A 24,463-nucleotide genomic window follows, 5' to 3' on the forward strand; every position below is an offset into this window, starting at 1 on the left:
CGCATACAGATGCTGCGTTTTTTTCAAGCATTTTTATGAGCATGCATGAAAAAAACGCAGCGTTTTTATGCGTTTGTATGCGTTTTTAGTGCGTTTTTACCGCGTTTGCGTTTTTTTCCAACATTAGGTGGCCCCTCACACTAACCCAAACCATGACTTTACTAACCCTAACCCTAACCCTAACCCAACCCTGACCCTAACCCTAAGCCTGATCCTAACCCTTACCCTAACCCTAACCCTTAACCAAACCATACCCTGATCCTAACCCTAACCCTGACCCTAACCCTAACCCTGACCCTAACCCTAACCCTTAACCAAACCATACCCTGATCCTAACCCTAACCCTGACCCTAACCCTAACCCTTAACCAAACCATACCCTGATCCTAACCCTAAACCTGACCCTAACCCTGACCCTAACCCTAACCCTGACCCTAACCCTAACCCTTAACCAAACCATACCCTGATCCTGACCCTAACCCTAACCCCCCTTAACTAACCCTAACTCTAACCCAAACCCCTAAATTCCATTGTCTAAACTAATGGTAAAAAAAAAAACGCATGTGCAAAAAAACGCATACATAAGCATGCCAATGCGCACATATGCTCACCATAGACTTATAATGGGTGTCTTGCTGTAAAAAAAACGCATTGCGCGCGCATGCGTTTTTTTGAGGCAAGTCGGACGCCCAAAAAATGCAACAGGATGCATTTTGTGCGCCCGAGCGCATACCGCAAAAAAACGCATGCGCGGAAAAACGCGTACAAACGCATGTGTATGCGCACATAAGCGCATCCCATGCAAAGTATAGGAAAAAAAAACGCATGCGCTATTTAGCGCTAAAATACCGCGAAAAAAAACGCAAGTGTGAAACCAGCCTAATATGGAATCAATCAGATCCACCATAAAGCTTCTCTTTCCGAACTGTGTAATGGCGGGGATTGACTTGAAGGAGACTTACTATCATCTTCCTATTCATGATAGGTACCAAAGGTACCTAAGAGTTGCGGTGATATTCGAAGGCAAGATCCGTCATGTTCAGTATACAGCCATGCCTTTCGGCCTATCTACAGCGCCGAGAATCTTCACCAAAGTGATGGCAGAGGTGATGGCCTATCTCCGTCAGAAAGACACTCTAATCGTACCTTACCTAGATGACTTCCTAATTATCGGGAACTCGGTCACCCAGTGTACTAGCCGTGTGGCTGACGCAATCTCATCTTTGCAGGATCTAGACTGGATCATCAACTTCCAGAAGTCCAGACTCGTTCCGCATTCCATTCAGATGTTCTTAGGGTTCCAGTTAGACTCCACAACCCAGAGATGTCTACTCCCTCAGGTAAAGATTACACTCACAAAAGAGAAGGTGGAGGCAGCCAAAAGTAGACCACGCATGTCTCTGAGAGGGGCAATGTCACTATTGGGGTCGCTCAATTCTTGTGCCCCGGCAGTCCAGTGGGCCCATTATCACATCCGCACACTGCAGCATCAGATCCTCCAAGAGGACAGGCGACATGGTGGTCACCTCGAGGGCAAGATAACCTTATCACAGGATGTCTTGGCTTCTCTAGAATGGTGGCAAAATGATAGCTATCTATCCTCAGGAGTCCCATGGGTTATAGTACCATCCTGTATCCTAACCACCGACGCTAGCTCCCCATGGCTGGGGAGCCCATGTGGGGAATAGCTTTTGTCAAGGAAGGTGGAATAGAGATGAACTGGGCTACTCGTCAAATTTAAAGGAACTAACGGCGGTATATTATGCTCTACACCATTTTCTCCCACAGCTCCAACTGAAGCATGTCAGGATCTTGTCGGACAACACCACTACAGTGGCCTACATAAACAGACAGGGAGGTACTCGATCAGAGACTCTGATGTCTTCTGCGGCAAGAATCTTAGACTTAGCCGAAAGTTATTTGTTGTCCCTCTCGGCCCTTCACATCAGGGGAGAGAACAACCAAGAGGCAGACTTCTTAAGCCGACACACACTTCGGCAAGGGGAGTGGTGCCTCAATCTCCGAGTCTTCAAGGACATAGTAGCTCTATGGGGGCAACCTCAGGTGGACCTCTTTGCCACGAAAGAGAACAGACAGCTAAAAGTGTTCGCTTCCCTGTCTCCGTCAGATCATCCAGACATACTAGATGCCCTCCAGGCCTCATGGAAATCCAACCTGGCATATGCCTTCCCTCTAATAATTCTCCTGCCACAGGTCATTCGGAAAATCAGAGAGGACAGGGCGAGAGTAATTTTGATAGCACCATTCTGGCCCAAGAGACCGTGGTTCTCATGGCTACGAATCATGTCGGTGACAGATCCTTGGGTCCTCCCTTCGAATCCCAACCTACTCTCCCAAGGCCCTTTTTTCCACCCCCAAGTGGACAGCTTACACTTGATGGCGTGGAATTTGAAAGGCAGCTACTAAGATCAAGAGGGTTTTCTGAAACACTGATTGCTACGCTCCTACAGAGCAGGAAGCAGTCCACTACCCAGATTTATACAAGGATATGGAAGAAATTCCTGCAGTTTCAATCAGTGCCTCATATCACAGAAGTTCCAATAGTTCCTATCTTGGAATTTCTACAGAAAGGGAAGGACTTGTGCCTGGCAGTAAACACACTGAAAGTCCAAGTGTCCGCATTAGGGGCACTCTACGGCCATATTATAGCAGGAAATAAGTGGATCTCACGATTTATTACAGTTTGCGAATGGATAGCTCCGGTTCACATACCTACAATCCCTGCATGGGACTTAAATCTGGTCTTAAACGCCCTGATGGAGGATACTTTCGAGCCGATAGACACGATATCCCTGAAGTGCTTGTCACTCAAGACAGCACTCTTAGTAGCATTGACGTCTGCTAGGAGAGTGAGTGATATCCAAGCCCTATCCATAGACCCACCCTTTATTCCGATATACCAGGATAGGTTAATATTAATAGACCCCTCACACCTGCCTAAGGTATCAACAAGATTCCATAGATCCCAAGAGATACTTCTCCCGACCTTCTTTGGAGATCCCTCCACTCCGGAGGAGCGGAAATTCCACACCTTGGATGTTAGAAGAACTGTCCTAAAATATATTGAGAGGTCCAGGAGCTGGAGGCAGTGTAGGGCTCTGTTCATATCTTTTCAGGGCCGTAAAAAAGGGTATGAAGTCACGCAGAGCACCATTTCCCGATGGATCAGGGATGCCATTCTCTTAGCATACTCCGCGAAAAATGAAGAGCCTCCGGACTACATCAGAGCACATTCCACCAGAGCAGTGGCATCCTCCTGGGCCGAGAGGGGAGACGTTCCAATTGAAACCATATGTAAGGCAGCAATTTGGTCATCCCCTTCTACCTTCTATAATCACTATAGACTTGACCTTTCATCAACTTCTGACCTAAGTTTTGGCAGGACCGTCCTTGGCATGGTGGTCCCACCCAGGTGATGGTCTCTGGAATCTCTCCAGTGGGTGCTGTCGTGGCGAAGAGTAAAAAGCCGGATTACTTACCAGTAATGCTCTTTTAATGAGCCCACGACAGCACCCGCTCACTTCCCTCCCTGCTAAGATATTGATAATAAAATGTATCAGATAAAAAATGAATGAGTAAAGCTTAAGAGATGCAAAGACATTGCCTAACCCTTGGCGGTCCTCCTAGTACTCTGAAATGCAAAACTGAGGAGGAAAGGCGGACCGCCCCCTTTTATCTTTCTGTAGGGTTTCCTGTTCCAAATGGGGCGGATCCAATACCTCCAGTGGGTGCTGTCGTGGGCTCTTTAAAAGAGCATTACCGGTAAGTAATCCGGCTTTTCTTCATCTCCTGTTCTCCGCACAGAGCTGGTCTATGCCTGGATCTTTAATGAGTATCCGCCATTCGTGCAGCAAGACAACCGCAGATTTGTGTCCCAAGTCACCGGGAATCTTTACATCGCCAAAGTGGAGCCGCCTGACTCCGGAAACTACACGTGTGTGGTGACAAACACTGTGACAAACACACGAGAGCTGGGGCCCAGCACCCCGCTCACCCTCCGGACGGACGGTACGTGCGAGCGAGCGCCGGCAGCACATAAATGTTACGTTAGTTTCTTTTATTCGTTTTTTTATTCCTTTTCTGGAACAATGCCACATGTCGCCTTCATCTTCTACATGGTGTCTCTGTGCGTCCTGCATGCGGCGTCTTCTCACCGTCCTTATCTGTCTACAGGAGTGATGGGAGAATATGAGCCAAAAATCGAGGTGCATTTCCCAGAAACTGTGGCCGCAGCGAAGGGCTCCACGGTCAAACTGGAATGTTTTGCACTGGGAAAGTAAGTCATAATTTATAAAGCTCTGACTACATGATTATTTTATATACATGAACCAGGAGGCTCAGTCTGAGTACTGGCTGCACATAAGGGGAGATCTTTACAGAATATTTCCCATGAGCACATGACCTGTTTGAATATATGGGTGATGCGTAGTTTAATCCATTGTGATACATTGTATAATCCTGGAGGATACGTTGTTTATTTCCAGACGATACCTTGTTTAATCTAAAATGATACATTGTTTCATCCACGGTGATACGTTGTTTTGTCCATTGTGATACATTGTTTAATCCTCATCACCGGCCATATTACACAAACAATATTCCACTAAGCGCAGGAAACAATCGATTTCTGCAATTGACAATTTCAGCCGCTCGCTATAAACTGAATGAAACATGAAAATCGCTCTGAGCACAAAAACAAAAAATGTCACCGGACGTTACAGTTTCCTTCCCCACTATAGGAGTGGATTGCCCCAACCTCAGACATTTTCGCAGGGTTTGTCCTCAATCCTGAATTGCACCCATTCCCAATTCCTCTCCGCACTCTGGGAGACAACTTTTCTGAATGATGTAATGGCTGCCATATTGGTTGTCACCCTCATCTCCGCCTGCAATTTCTTCTTTGCATCTACCCATAGTCCAGTCCCGACAATCACTTGGAGAAGGGCAGACGGTAAAGCCATATCCCGCAAGGTGCGACGCCACCGGTCCAGCGGAGTTTTGGAGATTCCCAACTTCCAGCAGGAAGACGCCGGTCCCTATGAATGTGTGGCGGAGAATACGCGGGGGAAGAACATGGTGCGAGGGCAGCTCACGTACTTTGGTATGACTAGGGCGTAATAAGCACAATCACCAAAAATATACAGAACCGTTATATACTGACCGCAGATATAGCTAGGGCTCCCTCCAGGAGGTGGGGAGAGCCAGTGGCGGACATATTGGTCACCTAGTTTTCCCCAGAGCAGACTCCCATGTCTGAATAGTATAGGATGACTCCAGGAGGTTTCCTGTGAGGTCCCGAATACAGAAATACTGACAATATCAGAATGTCTCCCTGCAATGGGGGATTCTCTTAAATGCAGAGGAAATGGACACATATTGTAATTTCATCTGCAGCTCCTCCTGCCTGGATCCAAAAAATCAACGATGCTCATATCGCCATCGAGGAGAACATATTATTAGAATGTAAGGCCAGTGGGCGACCAAAGCCGACATACTCCTGGCTGAAAAACGGACAACGCCTGCAGAGCAAGGTAAGCAGTATCTCACCGGACAGGATTAGATACACATACCTAGCAGACAATATCACGTGTTAGGATTAGATACACTGTGTCGCTCATTCTTTTCTGTACCTCAGGGTCGTCTCCAGATAGAGCACGGGAGTCTCACCATCACCTCCGTGAACAGCTCAGACTCAGGAATGTATCAGTGTTTAGCAGAAAACAAACACGGGACCATATACTCCAGCGCCGAGCTGCGTGTCATCGGTGAGTGCACACTCATATGTGATATCAAATGAATGCAATACCTGGAATTATCATTCTGCAATTCTGCAAGTATGAGCCTTTCTGATGGACATCCCATAACATTCTGTATGTCCTGCACTAAGAGACTCCAGGTTTGAGAGGGTCCCGTAATGGGGTCATTTGTCAGGCCTCCATATCTTTTCTGTGTCCTGCATAGATGTCAGCAGTCTGCCATGAGTCAGCCATGAAGCCGCTGAAGTTTAGGCTTGAAAAAGCAGGGGTGCTTGGTTTAAATGTCCTTAATAATTTCACCGGGGGAATGCTCGGAATCTTTGTGCCCACAAACATATTCCCCACAACTTTTGTAACCTATTTTATTGTTTCAGCGGTGGGTCCAGACTTTTCTTCAGCCTTTGTTAGGCGAGTGACTTTAGGAAAAGTCGGGGGCTTCGTTCTGATCGAGTGCAAACCTAGAGCTTCCCCTAAGCCTACCATCAACTGGAAGAAAGGAAGGGACTTGGTGCGGCCGAACGCAAGGTGAGTTCATGGAGCAAATTGTAGATGAAACAATTCTAGTAAAAATAAGCTTATTTTCCGAATGCCAGACCCAACTCTGAGGTTGCCATGAGTAGATGGTACCCAGTCAGTATGAAGACCCTCAGGAAGTCACTGGCATCATGGGAGTCCTGGACATCTTGTTAACATCCTCAGTTTTCTTGGAGATGTTACAGTATCTAAGGCGGGCTGCCATAATTTCCTGCAATAAGGTTGGCTCGGACCCTTGATGCATAGGAGGCCGTTCATGACCCTCTTGAGGGACATCCTCACCACCATGCACTCATCCTCTCATGACCTTTCTGTTCTCACACAAAATTATTGACTTTGGTTTTCAGCTCGGGGGTCATTCTCAACTTTCCCTCAATTTTCCAAATACTCGATGTTCGCTTTTAACTTGTTTTGTGCCATCTGCTGCTGTAATGTGACCATCTGCTGCAAAAAGTCTACAAATGTCTTCACCGGAGCCACAGCTCTGGAGCTTCATTACTTAATAATATTCCTCTCCTCGGCGGCCCTGGATCAGGCTCAAACGTGGGTCCCGTCCAACTCATGTCTTCTCTTCCAGCCAAGGTCACCGGAGTTCAGGACATTATCTGACCGACGCATGTTGTCTCCGGTGATGAGAAAGACGGTCGCTCCAAAAACAAATATTATCCAGCTTCTCCTTAGCTACACTTATCAAAAGTATTCACCCCCTCGCGTTATATTCTGTAATGACATTGAATCGAAGTGGAATGGAATTTTTTTTTTTCAGACAATGATGAGCAGAAAACAAACATTCATGACCATTCTGAAACACAAAGTAACTAATTGCAAAAGTGTTCACCCTCCTTGGACTTATCATATTTTCTTCTATAATGACTTTGAATCACAGTGGATTATATTTGACTTTTTCTGAAACTGATGTTACACTGGAAGTAAGTAATTGCAAAAGTATTCATCCCCTTTAATTTAATATTCTGCAATACAGGATGGCAGGATTTCTTCTGTGACAATAGACGCCTGTTCACTTTCACTGATAATTGTTCCTCATTCATGTTAAACGGGTTGTCTGGCTTACAAAAAGTAAAAAATTTTCTATACTTTTGGGGCAATATGTTGCTGGAGGACCCAAGATGTCCATGTCTTATACTGATCGCCTATTGATTACAGTTGGAATTGGGCAATTCTTCATTTCTCCTGTGGGGGCGCTGCAGGGAAATAAAACCTTTGCTCCCAGGCTCTGCTGTGGATTGGATTTGATCACCGGGCGATCGAGCAGCAGGACATCATGATGTCATCCACGTATGAATGGGGTCCCTTATTTTGGGTGTATTTCTGTACGAGACCCTTTGTCTTTCTGAGACTGGTGAAGGCGGCGAGGCAAGAAATGGGAAAAGGCAGAAATAAAATCGATTGTCCATAAAAGAAAAAGCTGTGATTTCCCATCTGATAAGAGGCGTCTGGAGTCATCCGAGTCTGACGAGGACGTATTATCCGCGGCTGATACAGGATTTAATACTCAGGAATAAATTGCGCGCTTTAGCCAGAGACTTAATGGCGTTTATGTGCAGGCGATCCGCAGCTGTGACACAGAATAGAGCCGGCGCAGTCGCTGCTGGGAATTGGCCGGGGATGAATGTCGGCTAATGTCTCATTGCAGCGCAGCTATTTCACACTCATTAGAAACTCTCACAGAATTTTGGTTTCAAACGCATTTCCTGAAGATCCGAACGAATCCAGCGCCGTCTGTAATTCCTAATAACCAGCGGAATGACTGGATATTCATAGACTGCGCAACAATGAAAACATTTGGACGAGGGCCTGTACTTAACACTCAGTGCTCCACCGGCCCTGCTGCATGAGGATAAACCTAACGCGCTGCTCTGGCAAAAATCAAAACTGAATGCTTTCATTATGTTACTTTATAGGGGTCTAAGCAAAATTCTTCTCATACACAGGTACAAATCTTCTCCTTAACCATTGAGAAACATAAAATTCTTTTAACATTTTGTCTGCATCCACCACTAGGGGGAGCTCCCTGTATACAGAGATATATGATAAGATTCTGTCTGCAGCCACCACTAGGGGGAGCTCCCTGTATACAGAGATACATGATAACATCCTGTCTACAGTCACCACTAGGGGGAGCTTCCTGTATACAGAGATACATGATGAGATCTGTCTGCAGCCACCACTAGGGGGAGCTCCCTGTATACAGAGATACATGATGAGATCTGTCTGCAGCCACCACTAGGGGTGCTCCCTGTATACAGAGATACATGATAAGATCCTGTCTGCAGTCATGACTAGGGGGAGCTCCCTGTATACAGAGATACATGATAAGATCCTGTCTGCAGCCACCACTAGGGGGAGCTCCCTGTATACAGAGATACATGATAATCTGTCTGCAGCCACCACTTGGGGGAGCTCCCTGTATACAGAGATACATGATAAGATCCTGTGTGCAGTCACCACTAGGGGGAGCTCCCTGTATACAGAGATACATGATAAGATCCTGTCTGCAGTCACCACTAGAGGGAGCTACCTGTATACAGAGATACATAAGATTCTGTCTGCATCCACCTCTAGGGGGAGCTCCCTGTATACAGAGATACATGATAAGATCCTGTCTGCAGTCACCACTAGAGGGAGCTACCTGTATACAGAGATACATGATAAGATCCTGTCTGCAGCCACCACTAGAGGGAGCTCCCTGTATACAGAAATACATGATAAGATCCTGTCTGCAGACATCACTAGAGGGAGCTCCCTGTATACAGAGATACATAAGATCCTGTCTGCAGCCGCCACTAGGGGAGCTCCCTGTATACAGAGATACATGATAAGATCCTGTCTGCAGTCACCACTAGAGGGAGCTACCTGTATACAGAGATACATGATAAGATCCTGTCTGCAGCCACCACTAGAGGGAGCTCCCTGTATACAGAGATACATGATAAGATACTGTCTGCAGCCACCACTAGAGGGAGCTCCCTGTATACAGAAATACATAAGATCCTGTCTGCAGACATCTCTAGAGGGAGCTCCCTGTATACAGAGATACATAAGATCCTGTCTGCAGCCACCACTAGGGGGAGCTCCCTGTATACAGGGATACATGATAAGATCCTGTCTACAGTCACCACTAGGGGGAGCTCCCTGTACACAGAGATACATGATAAGATCCTGTCTGCAACCACCACTAGGGGGATAGGGGGAGCTCCCTGAATACAGAGATGCATGATAAGATCCTGTCTGCAGCCACCACTAGGGGGAGCTCCCTGTATACAGAGATACATGATAAGATCCTGTCTGCAGCCACCACTGGGAGGAGCCCCCTGTATACAGAGATACATAAGATCCTGTCTGCAGACACCACTAGGGGGAGCTCACTATAAACATCTATCATTATACAGCTATATTCAGATGTAATAATCAGATTTCATGATGTTTGTCTCTTTTTTTTGTAGAATTGTAATTTTAGATGATGGAAGTTTGAAGCTTTCGAACCTCACCAAGGCAGATGCTGGGAGTTATACATGTACGGCCACCAATCACTTTGGCACTGCCAGCAGCACAGGAACTTTGGTGGTGAAAGGTGAGCAATATATTTACTAGCAAATTTCTTTGTTAGAAGGGTCCTCCAATAATAAACTGATCTTGAGGTGTCCGGCTGCTGAGACTCTCAGTGATCATGGACATTTTCCCCGAAACATGATTTGCTCTATGTAACCACTTTCACCCAATGCTGATAAGATCCCAATATGACCGCCTTGTCTCTGTTGTATTTTAGATCCTACACAGGTTCTGGTGCCTCCTTCCAGTATGGATGTCACAGTAGGAGAGAGCATTGTGCTGCCCTGTCAGGTCTCTCATGACCACTCTCTGGACATCTCCTTCTCCTGGGTCTTCAATGGACAACTGATTGACTTCCAGAAAGATGGAGAACACTTTGAGCGAGTTGGAGGAGTGAGTATGGCTCCATCCTGAGTAGTCACTTATAGGAGCCTGTGCTCCGTCTGTTCAGAGCACAGATGAGATCTTCTACTTCTTGTATCTGTATGTGGAGGTGGTGATCTCAGAGATTTTTCAGATTGTGTTTTCATGTTTCCAAGTCTCTCTCATCATTTTTTTTTTCTTCCACAGCAAGACTCTGCTGGTGATTTAATGATAAGGAGTATCCAGCTGAAGCATGCTGGGAAATACATCTGCCTGGTGCACACCAGTGTAGATAAACTGTCTGCAGGAGCTGATCTCATAGTCCGAGGTAAATATGGAGCTAGATTACTAATGAAAGTCAATGTAACTATTGTTTTCTAATGAAACTTCACCCAGAAACAGAAAATAACATTTAATTTTTCAATAATCTCCTGCCCTCTCGCTCCCCCTTGTTACCATGTCAGTGGTCTCCTAGAGCCGAAATCTGTATGTATCTATTCCCCCTAATAGGGTTCATCTTTCAACCATTATGAGGGACCGCAATGGGGTCATATGTCACCTCTCAATCCAGCTTTTTGTCTCTGATCATGTCTGAAGGACTCTACAGACAATTCTACACAAAGGAGTCCTCGTTTGATACAAGCCATGATAGCAATAGAGGATACAATTGGAGATCCTCCTTTACCAAATTCATATCACTTTAAGTGGAGCAGGAGAGAAATAAACATGATTGCTGCATAACTCCAGATTTAGGGCTTTAAAACTCTTAAAATATCCACATAAAGTCATGTTTTGTTTGTAGTCCTTTAAGACAGCCACTATAATACAACTTATCCCTCAGTGACTCTTTCATATGTCGCGTCTTTATATCCAACGTGTAAATTACCCATCAGGACAAGGGGCTAGACTTTATGGTGGGATTAATAAATTGTGTTTTCTGAAGGACCCCCAGGACCACCAGATGCTCTCACAGTGGAGGAAATCACAGATACCACTGCCCAGTTATCCTGGATGCCAGGAGTGGACAATCACAGCCCTATCACCATGTATGTGGTACAGGCTCGGACGCCGTTCTCAGTGGGCTGGCAAGCAGTCAGTACAGGTGAGAGCGATTCCTTAAAGGGAATCTGTCACCCTTTTTTTCGGCTTGCAGCTGCCGGCATAGACATCGGGGGCTTATCAGCAGCATTCTGTAATGCTGTAGATAAGCCTCCGATGTAACCTGAAAGATAAGAAAAACAAGTTATATTATACTCACCAGGGTGGGCGGTCCGGTCCGGTGGGCGTTGCGGTCCGGACCGACGCCTCCCTTCTTCATGCGATGACGTCCTCTTCTCCCGTCCTGTAATGGCTGCGGCGCAAGCACACTGCTCTACCCTGTTGAGGGCAGAGCAGAAATCTGCAGTGCGCAGGCATCGGACCTCTCCCCCACCTGAAATGGCTGATAACAGAGAGCACCAGATTGTATTCCCCTCTCCTACAGTCAGCCGCTCCCCAGCATGGAATGGCTGATAACAGAGAGCAATAAATAAAATGGACTGCCTCTGGGATACATATATTTGTGTTGTTCTAGTTCCTGAGATTGTCGATGGCCGATCTTTCACATCCACTGTGGTCGGTCTGAGTCCGTGGGTTGAGTATGAATTCCGGGTTATTGCCATCAACCAGATTGGAATCGGAGAGCCCAGCCCCCCCTCCGACAAGAGGAGAACAGAAGAAGCCCGTGAGTAGCCCCCCTGTTAATATGGCGTTATAATGTTGTACTGGTCAATAATTGACGGCCACTTAACGGGGCTGCCCGCGCTTCCGGGAGATGGCGGCCGGACACGTAAGTCTGGTCTCCAGTTCGCCTTTGATGTCTGTCTGAAAGCAGCTTCACAATGAGGAGATAACCTTGAACAAGCAACAACATCTGCAAATCTGCGAGAAATCACAAGATGAAAAGTGAACACAATAGCGAGAGGATAAGAATGCAAAAGTCTGGACACCGGGGAGGAGAATTTATAAAGTAACACACTCAGAACAGAGTTTTGCTTCTTGACTTTTTATAGCAGCAGTTTTCCCCAACTTCACGTTGTTATGAAGAGCGATACGATGGATTGTGAAGTCATTCTTTGCCATGAAAACTAACTTAAAAGAGGTTGTCCACTAGTATTTTATTGATGGTCGCTCCTCAGGATAGACCATCAATATCTGATCGTGGGGGTGCAACACTCTCGCCAATCAGCTGTTACCAGCGGCGGACGGAAGTTCTCAGATGCTGAAGGAACACAGCAGCGCCGTCAAAACTATAGTAGCCGATATCGGTACTACAGATGAATAGGGGGTTGATATGCAGAACCTTGCCTTGACCTTTAAAGCAATGACGGATGCTTCCTGCAGCATCCGAGAATGTCCAGCCATCGGCAGTAACAGCTGATCAGCAGGAGTGCCAAGTGATCAAATATGGCCTATCCTTTAGGATACAAAAAAATGTAATGCTCAAGCCCTTTACCCACATCAAAAACATTTCCACTGAAATTCATCCCTGATACAAAATGACCTGCTGACATAATATCAGTGATTTTCTTATTATCTAAGGAGAAAGGCAGCTGATGTCATTCTGTCAGGCTGATTGAATTATAAGAGTAGACTGGTGGCTTTATGATGGTGCTGGTGATCGAAAACATTGTCTTCTTCGGTTATCCATGATTACAACAAGGAAAGGTGCGGTCAACATTGATTTGAATCAAAAGGGTTTTACAAGCAAGGACATTGACTCTAAATCAACCATTTATTGGATGTTCTAGAATTTAAAGAAAGAAGTTAAATTACTGTGCAGAATGGAGAATTAGAAGTGTGGAGAATACGGGGCAAGAGTGTGGAGAATGAGGGGCAAGAGTGTGGAGAATGAGGGGCAAGAGTGTGGAGAATGAGGGGCAGGAGTGTGGAGGATGAGGGGCAGGAGTGTGGCGGATGAGGGGCAGGAGTGTGGAGGATGAGGGGCAGGAGTGTGGCGGATGAGGGGCAGGAGTGTGGCGGATGAGGGGCAGGAGTGTGGGGAATGAGGGGCAGGAGTGTGGGGAATGAGGGGCAGGAGTGTGGGGAATGAGGGGCAGGAGTGTGGGGAATGAGGGGCAGGAGTGTGGAGTTTGAGGGTCAGGAGTGTGGAGTTTGAGGGTCAGGAGTGTGGAGTTTGAGGGTCAGGAGTGTGGAGGATTTGGGTCAGGAGCGTGGGGAATGAGGGGCAGGAGCGTGGGGAATGAGGGGCAGGAGCGTGGGGAATGAGGGGCAGGAGCGTGGGGGATAAGGGGCAGGAGCATAGAGGATAAGGGGCAGGAGCGTGGAGAATAAGGGACAGCGCTGGGAATATTGAGGAGTCACAGAAACGTTTTGGAATTGTCAATAACATGTAACAAGGTGCGGAATGTTTATTATTGTCAGTCAGTAACCATAGAAACAACGACTAAAAAGTGAAAACACTGAAGAGGCAAAATGTGAAAATCAAATCTGTGTCGGTCTCCATAGTTTTGGTCACAGCTGGTTTGGAGATTTAGCGTTTGCTCAGACCGGTGTTATCGCAGCATGCACAAGTCTCTATTTCGGATGAGACTCACCAGCTTATCTTTAGGAGTTCACAAAAAAATTGGATCCCGTATAGATTAACCATATAACATTGGATTTTTAGGAATACAACGCAACCATTTAACATAGGGAGCTGTATTTGATGTTGTTAATTTGTAGTTGTATAAAAACAGATGCTACGTGGGTGACAATCCAGTTTTTTTTCTGGAGGAAAATCAAATTTTTTTTTTTTCTTTAATTAATATGGTTGTTTTAACATATTCTTATTCTGGTGGGAAAGCAGCAAAAACAGAAGAAAAGAAACAGTGCACAGTGGCTCAGTGGTTAGCACGGCTGTGGTGGCTCAGTGGTTAGCACGGCTGTCTTGCAGCGCTGGGATCTTAGTTTCAAATCCCAACGAACAACATCTGCAAGGCGTTTGTATGTTCTCCCCGTGTTTGCGTGGGTTTCCTCCGGGTTCTCCAGTTTCCTACCACACTCCATAGACTGATGGGGAATGTAGATTGTGAGGCCCGATGGGGACAGTGATGATAATGTCGGTAAAGTGTGGAATTAATGGCGCTATATAAGAGAGTAAAATAAATAAATGAAAAGGCTGCAATATAATTTCCTACCACTGGATGGAGACAGTGTTTAATAATGAGTTTTTCTCTATAACACCATGGGGCTCAGGTCCCTCAGGAACAAGTTGGGTCCTAGTGAAGACCCCCAAGATCTGCAACCATCAGACCCACAATGCAAATTCACTATTTAGCTGCAACAAGTGGTTGCGGCATAAAAGCAGGTCCTGACCTTGGGACCTTTCCATAATACAGGACTATGAATAAAGTATTTGATAATTTTATCCACTGAATGAATAAGATTAATCAAAATGCAACATTACAACATTACATAGAAACCTATTTGTAAAAGTAAGTGCACCCTTATCCCAGTGCACATAACATGTTCTCACTCTCTGGTATCTCGCTCCTCTTATTTGTCTGGTTTCTCCTCTCTGGCAGTTCCTGAGGTGACGCCGGCGAATGTCAGCGGTGGTGGCGGGAGTAAGAGTGAGCTGGTCATCACATGGGAGGTGAGCCGCCTGCTTGCTGGACACGAGGGCATTCCAGCAGCCGGGGGTTAGGACGCAGTGACATTTATCTGTGTGTCCCATGGCTTCATCCAAAACCCCTCCTATGTGATCAATGGGAGCTACATAGGCTGTCACATAAACAGCACACCCCAAAACCTACACATCACATGTCCCTATAGGACCCACATTCCTGCCATATATATCCCTAGGCTCGGGGTCCCCTATATATCCACCTACAGCGTATATTCCCCCATATAATCCCTTAGGCCCCACATTCCTGCCATATATATCCTTGGAACTCTTGTTCCTCTACATACTCAACTAGGACCCATAAATTGTACCACATATCCAATAGGCCCCAATATTCACATCATATAATAAGTATCTCCATGGACCCATATGTTCCTATATATTTCCCCTATATTTCTGCCAGAGACTCAGTATTTCCTCTGTTTCCCAAATACTGATATCCTCCATGTCATTCCCTGAGCGCATATATACCCTGCCTATTCCCCTAGGACCAACTTGTGGGACTTGTGATTTCTGGGGTCTCTATTTTTCATACTTGATATATTGCCTCTCCAGCCCGTACCAGAGGAGTTCCAGAACGGTGGAGGGTTCGGCTACGTGGTGGCGTTCCGGCCTTTCGGGACTATTAGTTGGATGCAGACGGTGGTGGCGTCGGCGGATTCCTCGCGCTACATTTACCGGAATGAGAGTCTTCCATCGTTCTCGCCGTATGAGGTGAAGGTCGGGGTCTTCAACAACAGAGGAGAGGGTCCCTTCAGCCCCCTTACTGTTGTGTACACAGCGGAGGAAGGTAAGAGGCTGGACGGGTCACAGAAGGAGCGGGTGACTGCCGCGGAATGTCTCGGTGTTACATTGTATCATTACATCTTGTGTTTTGTTACATGCTCAGATCCCACAATATATTATGGTATTGTCACATTTATATTATTACACTCTGCTGTTATATAACATTATATTATTGTTACACTGTTGCATTATTATGTGGTCATGTTATATTGTATCTACTTATACTAGTGTACATTAACCATTTGCACACTGCAGAGCCAGGTCGGGCCCCGGCAGGCGTCTTCGCTCGCAGTCTCACTGCTTGGGACATTGAGGTGTCCTGGATCGGGGTCCCTGGGACCCTCAGTAAGGGAAGGATCCAGGGATATGAGGTAAGGCTCGGGCCGTCCATTGTATGGGGGGTCACGCTTCATTTACTGACGTAAGTTAGATATAATCTTATTATTTGAATCTCAGGTTCGTTACTGGAAACAAAACGAGAAGGAACAAAGTGCTCGGAAGCTGCGGACCCTGGGCAACCAGACCTCCACCAAACTGAGCCACCTCCAAGGGCACACATTGTACTGCTTGAACGTACGGGCGTACAACAGCGCGGGCACCGGCCCCGCCAGTCCGACGGTGAACGTGACAACCAGGAAGCCACGTGAGTGCCGTCCTCGTGATGTCGCACCCTGCTCATGTAACAACATGGCCAGGAAAGCGCCATTGTAGTGCTATAATACGGCGCCATTGTTACAGCCTTAGTTTACCGATTTCTTGTTTTCTCACTTTAGCCCCAAGTCAACCGCCGGGAAACATCACCTGGAACTCGTCCAACTCCAAGATCATCCTGAACTGGGACCAGGTGACGGCACAGGAGGACGAGTCTGAGGTGAAGGGGTACAGGGTGAGTGTCGCGTCCAGCGCCATCTTCGTGGTGCCGCAGCGAATGTCAGGCGCATCACTTGACCCTCTTGTCGCAGGTTTTCTATCGATGGAACAGACAAGGAGGAGCCGCCCTGATCGAGACCAATCAGACGTCTGTGGAGCTGTCGCTGCCGTACGATGAAGACTACATCATCGAGATCCGGCCAATCAGCGATGGAGGAGAAGGCAGCAGCAGCGAGCCCATCCGGATCCCCCGGATATCCAGTGAGTGGGCGGTGAGAACTCCTAGGACAAGTAAAATACACGGAGAAAATGGGCGCCATCACGTGGTCCGATCGTTTCCTTCCGGCCAGATTCCCTCCATGAGACCGACTGGTTCCACTAGGTCCAATAAAATGTTTCCTAATCCTGTGTCCCGACGGCCATGAAAACCCTTTATTATGTTCTCGGGTCTCTCCAGACCCCAAAGTATAATAAATGGAGGGACAGGGTTAAAAGAGCACATTATATCAGCGGTCCTCTCTCTGCTTGCACCCGCCGCCGCCCCCCGGTGATCCGTGCCGTCCTGCAGTTATTCCGGTGCTCACTTCCGGCACTGACCTCAATGAGGTGTGTCACCCCCTATGGGATCCTCAGCGCCAGCACAGCCACGGACAGGGGAGCTGCGGCGGCAGAAGGACAGGCGATGTCACGAAATTATTACTGTAATCCCATCTCGGCCTCAAAAGGAAAAAACAGCAAAATGTTTTGTGGATTTTCACAAGATTCATTCAAATCAATTCCCTAAAATTTAAAAATCCGAACTTTTTTGGAAACTCATCACTAATTTGGCCAGATATGAAGGAGTCCTCTCAACTCACAAATGTCCGTCTGTATAACGAGAGCTTGGGGCCTCTTTGTTTTCAGGATCTCTCCTTGCTGACAGTGAACAGGAGGATTCTTCATTCAAAAACTGAAAACTCAGCCTGATTCAGGCCTGACTTACCGTAATTGTCCTCACAGCTGAGGGTTTGTGACAGTGTATCTGGCCTAGACAATGCTCTGTAAGCTAAACCCATTAGCGTCGGCACAGATAAACTCCGTGATGGTTTGTTACAATGTGGACATCCTCTCTGAGATTAATAAATCCGCACCAATCTCTCTCCTGTCCTGATGGTTTGTTACAATGTATCAGTCTGTTTATATCACAGAGGATTGTCAAGACTGGATCCAACTGTAACAAACCCTTCGCTGTGAGAAGTAGGAGGTCTGTACATTTTTTCAGCCGCTGGATACAACAGAAATATATCCTCCGTCTATTGCAAATAGAGAATTAGAACATTGAAATTTTTAGAAAGATACAATAATTAATTTCTGTTTACTTAAAGGGGTCGTCACATACAAATGTTTTTTGTTTTTGTTTTTTTGCCAAAAGTGGAAAACTCCTTTAAATCTGGACACCGCCCCTTTAAATCACTGTCCTTTTTCTTCTTCATTTCTATGACCAGTTATCAACTTCCTGAGCAGATTTTCTCTGACCGTGTCCCCATGATAACACTTCCTGATCAGTAGGGATCATTTTATTTTATCATAAGGACAATGAGACTAATATCAGCCAATCAGATCTTCCATCGAGCTACAGAAATAAAAGCTGAACGCTGAATCTTTTCTATGAATCTTAATGAACTTGTAAAAAAAAAAATTATTACCCTTCAATAAACTTATGGTGAACTTCATCTGAACTTTGTCATAAGTTTAGTAAGTCACTATGATCTTATTACAAACTTATGATAAAGTTATTGAACTTCATATAAACTTTTAATGAACAGCAGTGATCCGACAAGAAGTGTTGTCATGGGGATTGAGACATAGATCTAGGACATCACCTGTTGATGAGAATTCCATATGTCACCCATTTGCCCCTTTGCTTCTTTCCAGATGCCTACGCGCAAGGATCGGGTGCTTCCACGTCAAACGCCTGCACCTTATCCGCCATCAGCACCTTAATGATCTCCCTCACGGCGCGCTCCAGCTTATGACCTTGAGCTTGTAAGACTCGCAGAGACTTCCCATCTCGCTCTCGGACGTGCACCAGGAATATCCTCCACACACGATGGCTCCTTACGGAATATCCTGAGATTGCCCTCAGCTTCTGAGCTTCCTCCTCTCCCTATGGGGAGGATTTTATGCACTGACGACATCTGAAATACGATGTTACCAAAGCAGTTTACATGCCGTATATGCATATTTTTTATTCTTAATATCTAGTGTTTTATAGAGTTTTTTAAGGTTAACATGATGTAGATATCTACGTTTTTTGCTGTAAAATGCTGCAGGTGTCCCATACAACTCTCGTCTCTCCTTCCTTAACGACCCAGGACTAGAATATTTTATACACCGTCTCTTTCTATTTCACATCTCCTGAACCTGCCCGATAGCGGAGGTGTCATGGCCGACGCTCGGTCCCAGATCGGACCCGGAGTGCTGCAGATCATCATGGGGGTCCAAGCTGGTCGGTAAAATGGTTTGTCCCGGAGAAAAATTGATAATTATAGCTAGATGTATAATAAACCAGGACCAGGAGTGGAGATTCCGTGGTGTCCGCCATGTCACAAGTTATGAATTACATGAATTTTTTTTTTTCCTCTAGATTAGATAGTGTGGAGAGGCAGGGAGTGAAGATCTGGATGAGCAGTGGTCATCATCTCTATAGACCATAGATGGGGAGAAGATGCCCTCATCATGGTGGACAGGGATTGAGTGGTCCTCTAGATAATGTGGTTATGGATGGTGAGAAGCGTCCATGGTCTCCTACAGATGGTGGGACCTGTTATCTTATGGATGGTCAGCATGGGTCCTGAGGTTCTGAAGAAGGTGGATCTTTTTTGGGGGGTTATGAATGATGGATTGGGGAAAAGTTCTCTCATTCATGTAGAAGGTGGATCATCTTTGTCTGTAGATAGAGAGTAATAATTTAGATTATTGATGGTGGAGAGATTTCCTCGTCTTCTATAGAAGGTGGATCATCCTTGGTAATGAGTAGATATTTGGATTATTGATGGTGGAGAGAGTTCCTAATCTACAGAAGGTGGATCATCCTTGGTAATGAGTAGATATTTGGATTATTGATGGTGGAGAGAGTTCCTGATCTTCTACAGAAGGTGGATCATCCTTGGTAATGAGTAGATATTTGGATTATTGATGGTGGAGAGAGTTCCTGATCTTCTGCAGAAGGTGGATCATCCTTGGTAATGAGTAGATATTTGCATTATTGATGGTGGAGAGAGTTCCTGATCTTCTGCAGAAGGTGGATCATCCTTGGTAATGAGTAGATATTTGCATTATTGATGGTGGAGAGATTTCCTCGTCTTCTATAGAAGGTGGATCATCCTTGGTAATGAGTAGATATTTGGATTATTGATGGTGGAGAGAGTTCCTAATCTACAGAAGGTGGATCATCCTTGGTAATGAGTAGATATTTGGATTATTGATGGTGGAGAGAGTTCCTGATCTTCTACAGAAGGTGGATCATCCTTGGTAATGAGTAGATATTTGGATTATTGATGGTGGAGAGAGTTCCTGATCTTCTGCAGAAGGTGGATCATCCTTGGTAATGAGTAGATATTTGCATTATTGATGGTGGAGAGATTTCCTCGTCTTCTATAGAAGGTGGATCATCCTTGGTAATGAGTAGATATTTGGATTATTGATGGCGGAGAGAGTTCCTGATCTAGAGAAGGTGGGTCATCCTTGGTAATGAGTAGATATTTGGATTATTGATGGTGGAGAGAGTTCCTGATGGATCATCCTTGAATATCAATAATGAGTAGACATTAGGATTATGGATGGTGGGAAGAATTTCCAGTTTCCTGTAGAACGTGGATAATGAGAAGATATTTGGATTACATGTGGTGTACCTCATCTCTTGCAGAAGGTGGATACTTTTTGGTTATGAATGATGAGCAAATATTCGATTTATAGGTAATGGGAAAGGTTCCCGGCCTTCTGTCGGAGGTACATTGCTTCATAGTTGTGGATAATGAATAGATATTTGGATTATGGATGGTGGGAAGAGTTTCTGTTCTGCTATAGAAGTTGGATGCTGTTTGTAGATAATTAGATTATGGATGGTTAAGAGACTCTCTAGGCTATTATATAGGGTTGATCCTATTTAGTTATGAATAATGAGTAGATATTTGGTTTATGGGTGGTGGAAAGAGTTGTTTCTGATTTTCTATAGAAGATGGATCCCCTCTGGTAGTGGATAATGTGTAGATATCTGGACTTCTGATGACAGGAAAGAGTTTCTGGTCTCGTATGAAAGGTGGATCACCCCCCTGGAGTTACTAGTCTCCTATATCACAATATAAAAGGTTAAAGAGTTACCAATCGCCTATAGAATTTGGGTCCTTGTTAATTTATATATAACGAGTAAATAATCACATTATAGATGGTGTGGAGAGCTCTAGTCTCCTATAGAAGGTGGATCCTCTTCAGCTACGTTTAATGGGTGGACAATTGGGTTATGGATGGTGGGAGGAGTACCTGATCTCCAATAGAAGTTGGATCCATTTTGGTCATGGAAAATGAGGGAATAATCAGATTATGGATGGTGTGAACAGCTCCCGGTCTCCTGTAGATGGTGACTCTCCATTGGTTGTGGGTGATGAAGGGATGTTCAGATGGATGGAAGCGCTCCCTTTTCTGCTTTGATCGTGAGTAATGAGAAGATCTTTGGGTTATGGGTGGTAAGAAGAGCTCCGGGTCTCTTTTGGAAGGTGGAGCTTCTTTAGTTATGAGTATTTATTGGATATTAAGGTTATAGATGGATCTGTTTTGGTCTGAACAATGATTAGATGTTAAGATTATGGATGATGGGAAGAGCTCACAGACTCCTATAAAAGGAGGATTCTCTTTATTTTTGGATAATTACTAGAGTTTTAGGCTATGGGTGGTGGTAAGAGTTCTCAATCTCTCGAAAAGAGGAAATAGGTCACCATGTTTCATGCACAGAAAGGAGACATCTTGATATTGACTGGCCGGAACATCTGCTGATCCTATATAGTGAGAGAAGGTAGATCCTCCGGCTGTATTCCATGAGTAGATATCCCAATGACAGATCATCATCAATGGAGGATATGTTGTCTTTGGTTATGGGTTGTAAGAACATTAATGGTGGCTTGTAGGAGACATTATGGATCCCATGTAGATAATGGCCACTGTTCATATCTAGTAAGTCATCAGATCTTTAAGTTATGGATGGTGGGAAGAGTTACTGATCCCATAGAGAAGGTAGATCATATTCTATGATAGGCAATAAGTAGTAATCATCATGGGAAGAGTGCCTGATCTCTTGTAGAAGGTCAGTCCTCATATCAGTGGGGGGGAGAAGAGATCCTAAAACTCTACAGAAGGTGGAACCCCTATCTCCGAGTGTATCTTCTCCATCGTGGATGCTGGTTGGGTTCCTGATCTCTGCTGCTTGGTGTATATGAATGAGGAGATCATCTTCTGAGGTGCACAGGAGCTGTAATCTTCCACAGATGCTAAGCAGATATTCGAGGTCCTGACGACGCTTGGGCGACTTGTGGACATTCCGATATTTTATGACCATATATTAGAACTTGTAGCTTTCTTGGGCGAAGGATAAAGAAGCAAGCAAAGATCCCGAGCTTCAGAAAGTTTGGGAGCCAGGATTTATCTCATAGTAGCGTTCGTGAAGTTTGACAAGGTCTTCTTCATAAGCATCGGTTATCTGCAGTCCGGACCGGCCACCTGAACCATATACAATGCCATAACTATCAGCTACTTCCAGCACTGCACTGTATGTTGGGTTTGGACTAACCAATATGACACCACTTATGTGACCTGCCTACAAAGAGACACTGGAGAGCGAAGCCTCCAATATGTTTATATACCTTAAGTTATGAATGTTCTTAATTATCCAAGTGGAAAAAAATAATCTATAAATATATATATATATATATTGCAGAGAGTGTATAAAGCTTCTTCCAGGGGCTACGCTGTATGATATAACCTAGAACGTTCTCATAGGATACCTAGACCTTATACAAAAATGATCTTTTTTTTAGGAACCATACGAAGAGGGTGAACGTGTAGTGAGGAGAGTGCCTGGCCAGCCACACATTTCACATCATCAATGTAACGAACACTGAAAACTCAGGGGCTTTTGTTATGAGCATTAGAAGTGCCGGGAACGCGCGGAGATTCCCGCTGACACGATTATCATTGTATCGCCCGTTATAATCTAGATCTAGGTGCACGGTGATAAGGGACAGAGATTAGGATTAAAATTTGCTTTTTTTTGCCTTTTTAATGATGGGTTCGGTCGCAGACAAGTGTCTTAGTTGTGGTTTTCTAAGCTCGATCCTTTGACTTCAAGAGGAAGATCCATGGCGTTTAGCAAGAACTCAACATATCATGGGGAACGGTTCCGATAAGAATCGTCCTACGTTGAGGAGCAGCTGGATTAACGGAAGGTTAAGGTCAATGGGTGACAAACATCGATGAGAGACGCTTGTGCAAAGTGGCTCAAATGGAAAAAAAAAAGTTTTGTTTTTTTTCTGTATTTCATTTTTGAATTGCACTTAAAGAAATGTCTGTCAAATCAGATTGCTACGTCCGCACGGTCTACAGATTGTCTAAAGTATACTTAGCAGAATGACTCCGACGCAGCAAATATCGGCCAAGATCCGTGAACAGCAAAGCACTTTTTTTTTCTCTTTTCAGCCATTTATTACATCCTCTTATGTTCCATAGTTAGAAATTAATAAATTAGATGGTTGCCTTCACAGAACCGCGGCTGAGGTGTCTATGAGCAGAGACCCCAGTAATTACAGTGCGCCCCCTACCTACAGCAATGGAGGTGGGAAAAATTTTGGGTCTCTTAACAGATGTGGAAAGGTTCATAAAGCAGGTGGATGTGAAGGGGATTTTCTGGCACCTGACTCCATCATGGATACAGTTACATTGACCCCACTTGTAAGCAGACACCACGTCTCGCCCCCTTCCCAATATTCTTGTTACTATTCTTCTTTTCTGGTTGGGTGCTCTGCCCATTTTTCTTCCACTCCATCCCCTATCTCTCCGGGGTCCTGTAGCACCTGAACGCACCCCGGTCTCTCGGGGCACATATCACCACAGGCTGTTGTATATTCCCTCCTTGCAATAGGACTTTGTTTCACGTAGTTTGTAACTTTGATTCAGCGGCTTAAAGAGAGGAATCTTCAGAGCAGAGATGTCCTCTGACTGTCTCCTGTCCGCTCAGAGGGACACAGCGAGAGGCGGGTACTGAATGTGCGTTAGCGCTGACATTACGTTACTGTTTTATAAGGAATGGAGGAATTTTGTTGCACATTGTGAATGCTGTTTTGTAGCACAGAGGAGATACAGGGTTACAAAAAAACCCTATGGGAAAGGTTAGGGGTCACGACAAAAAGAGAAATATTAAGATATAAAGCACATACTAATTAAAGGCACTTTATTTTTTTACCTCTGATCTCAAGCTCTGGAGATTCATCTTCTGACACAATTTTGCTTTCTTTTGTGTGATTCTGTTTACAAATATCCAGTATGCAACTTTTTTCTTAAGGTATCTGTACAGAACCATGTCTGCCATGCGGTTAATTAAAATTCTGTTCCTATGATCTGTGTCACACAAAGTGATTGGTGATTTATTTCTCGCCTAACAGCACAGACCGAAAGATCACTGAGTGGTTACATCTCCACATAAAGAGACCACAATTCATTAACATCATGATAAAATTCAAAAGGTTAGAGAAGGTAATGCTTTGTCTAAATATGTCCACAAATCTATGCCAATTCCCCAATACATGTATAAAGCCTCAGCTCTAAATTTATTATAGAAATCTCCAAATCCCCTCCAAAATATAAGCAAGTCC

General features: G+C 45.1%; 1 protein-coding gene across 6 annotated transcripts in view; it reads left to right on the top strand.

Moving 5' to 3' along the window:
• The window catches only part of LOC141077484 (contactin-4-like), a 271,638-nt gene extending 247,430 nt beyond the window's left edge, over positions 1-24,208 (top strand). For 4 of the 6 annotated variants that reach the window (XM_073564445.1, XM_073564446.1, XM_073564447.1 and 1 more), the window contains 18 exons: positions 3,825-4,028; positions 4,194-4,296; positions 4,937-5,121; positions 5,415-5,551; positions 5,656-5,785; positions 6,151-6,301; positions 9,775-9,902; positions 10,098-10,273; positions 10,451-10,571; positions 11,187-11,345; positions 11,817-11,966; positions 14,809-14,879; positions 15,465-15,699; positions 15,951-16,066; positions 16,152-16,338; positions 16,469-16,581; positions 16,658-16,826; positions 18,480-24,208. In XM_073564445.1, coding sequence (XP_073420546.1) covers positions 3,825-4,028; positions 4,194-4,296; positions 4,937-5,121; positions 5,415-5,551; positions 5,656-5,785; positions 6,151-6,301; positions 9,775-9,902; positions 10,098-10,273; positions 10,451-10,571; positions 11,187-11,345; positions 11,817-11,966; positions 14,809-14,879; positions 15,465-15,699; positions 15,951-16,066; positions 16,152-16,338; positions 16,469-16,581; positions 16,658-16,826; positions 18,480-18,580 — 2,636 coding nt within the window. In that variant the 3' untranslated portion in view covers positions 18,581-24,208. Of the gene's footprint in view, positions 1-3,824; positions 4,029-4,193; positions 4,297-4,936; positions 5,122-5,414; positions 5,552-5,655; positions 5,786-6,150; positions 6,302-9,774; positions 9,903-10,097; positions 10,274-10,450; positions 10,572-11,186; positions 11,346-11,816; positions 11,967-14,808; positions 14,880-15,464; positions 15,700-15,950; positions 16,067-16,151; positions 16,339-16,468; positions 16,582-16,657; positions 16,838-18,479 lie in introns of all 6 variants that reach the window. The other 2 variants (XR_012227573.1, XM_073564449.1) reach the window with 2 other exon arrangements.
• Positions 24,209-24,463: the final 255 nt, after the last annotated feature.

Source organism: Dendrobates tinctorius, unplaced genomic scaffold, assembly GCF_039654945.1.
Source record: "Dendrobates tinctorius isolate UK_male_01 unplaced genomic scaffold, ASM3965494v1 ptg000455l, whole genome shotgun sequence".
In the NCBI taxonomy this organism is placed as follows: domain Eukaryota; kingdom Metazoa; phylum Chordata; class Amphibia; order Anura; family Dendrobatidae; genus Dendrobates; species Dendrobates tinctorius.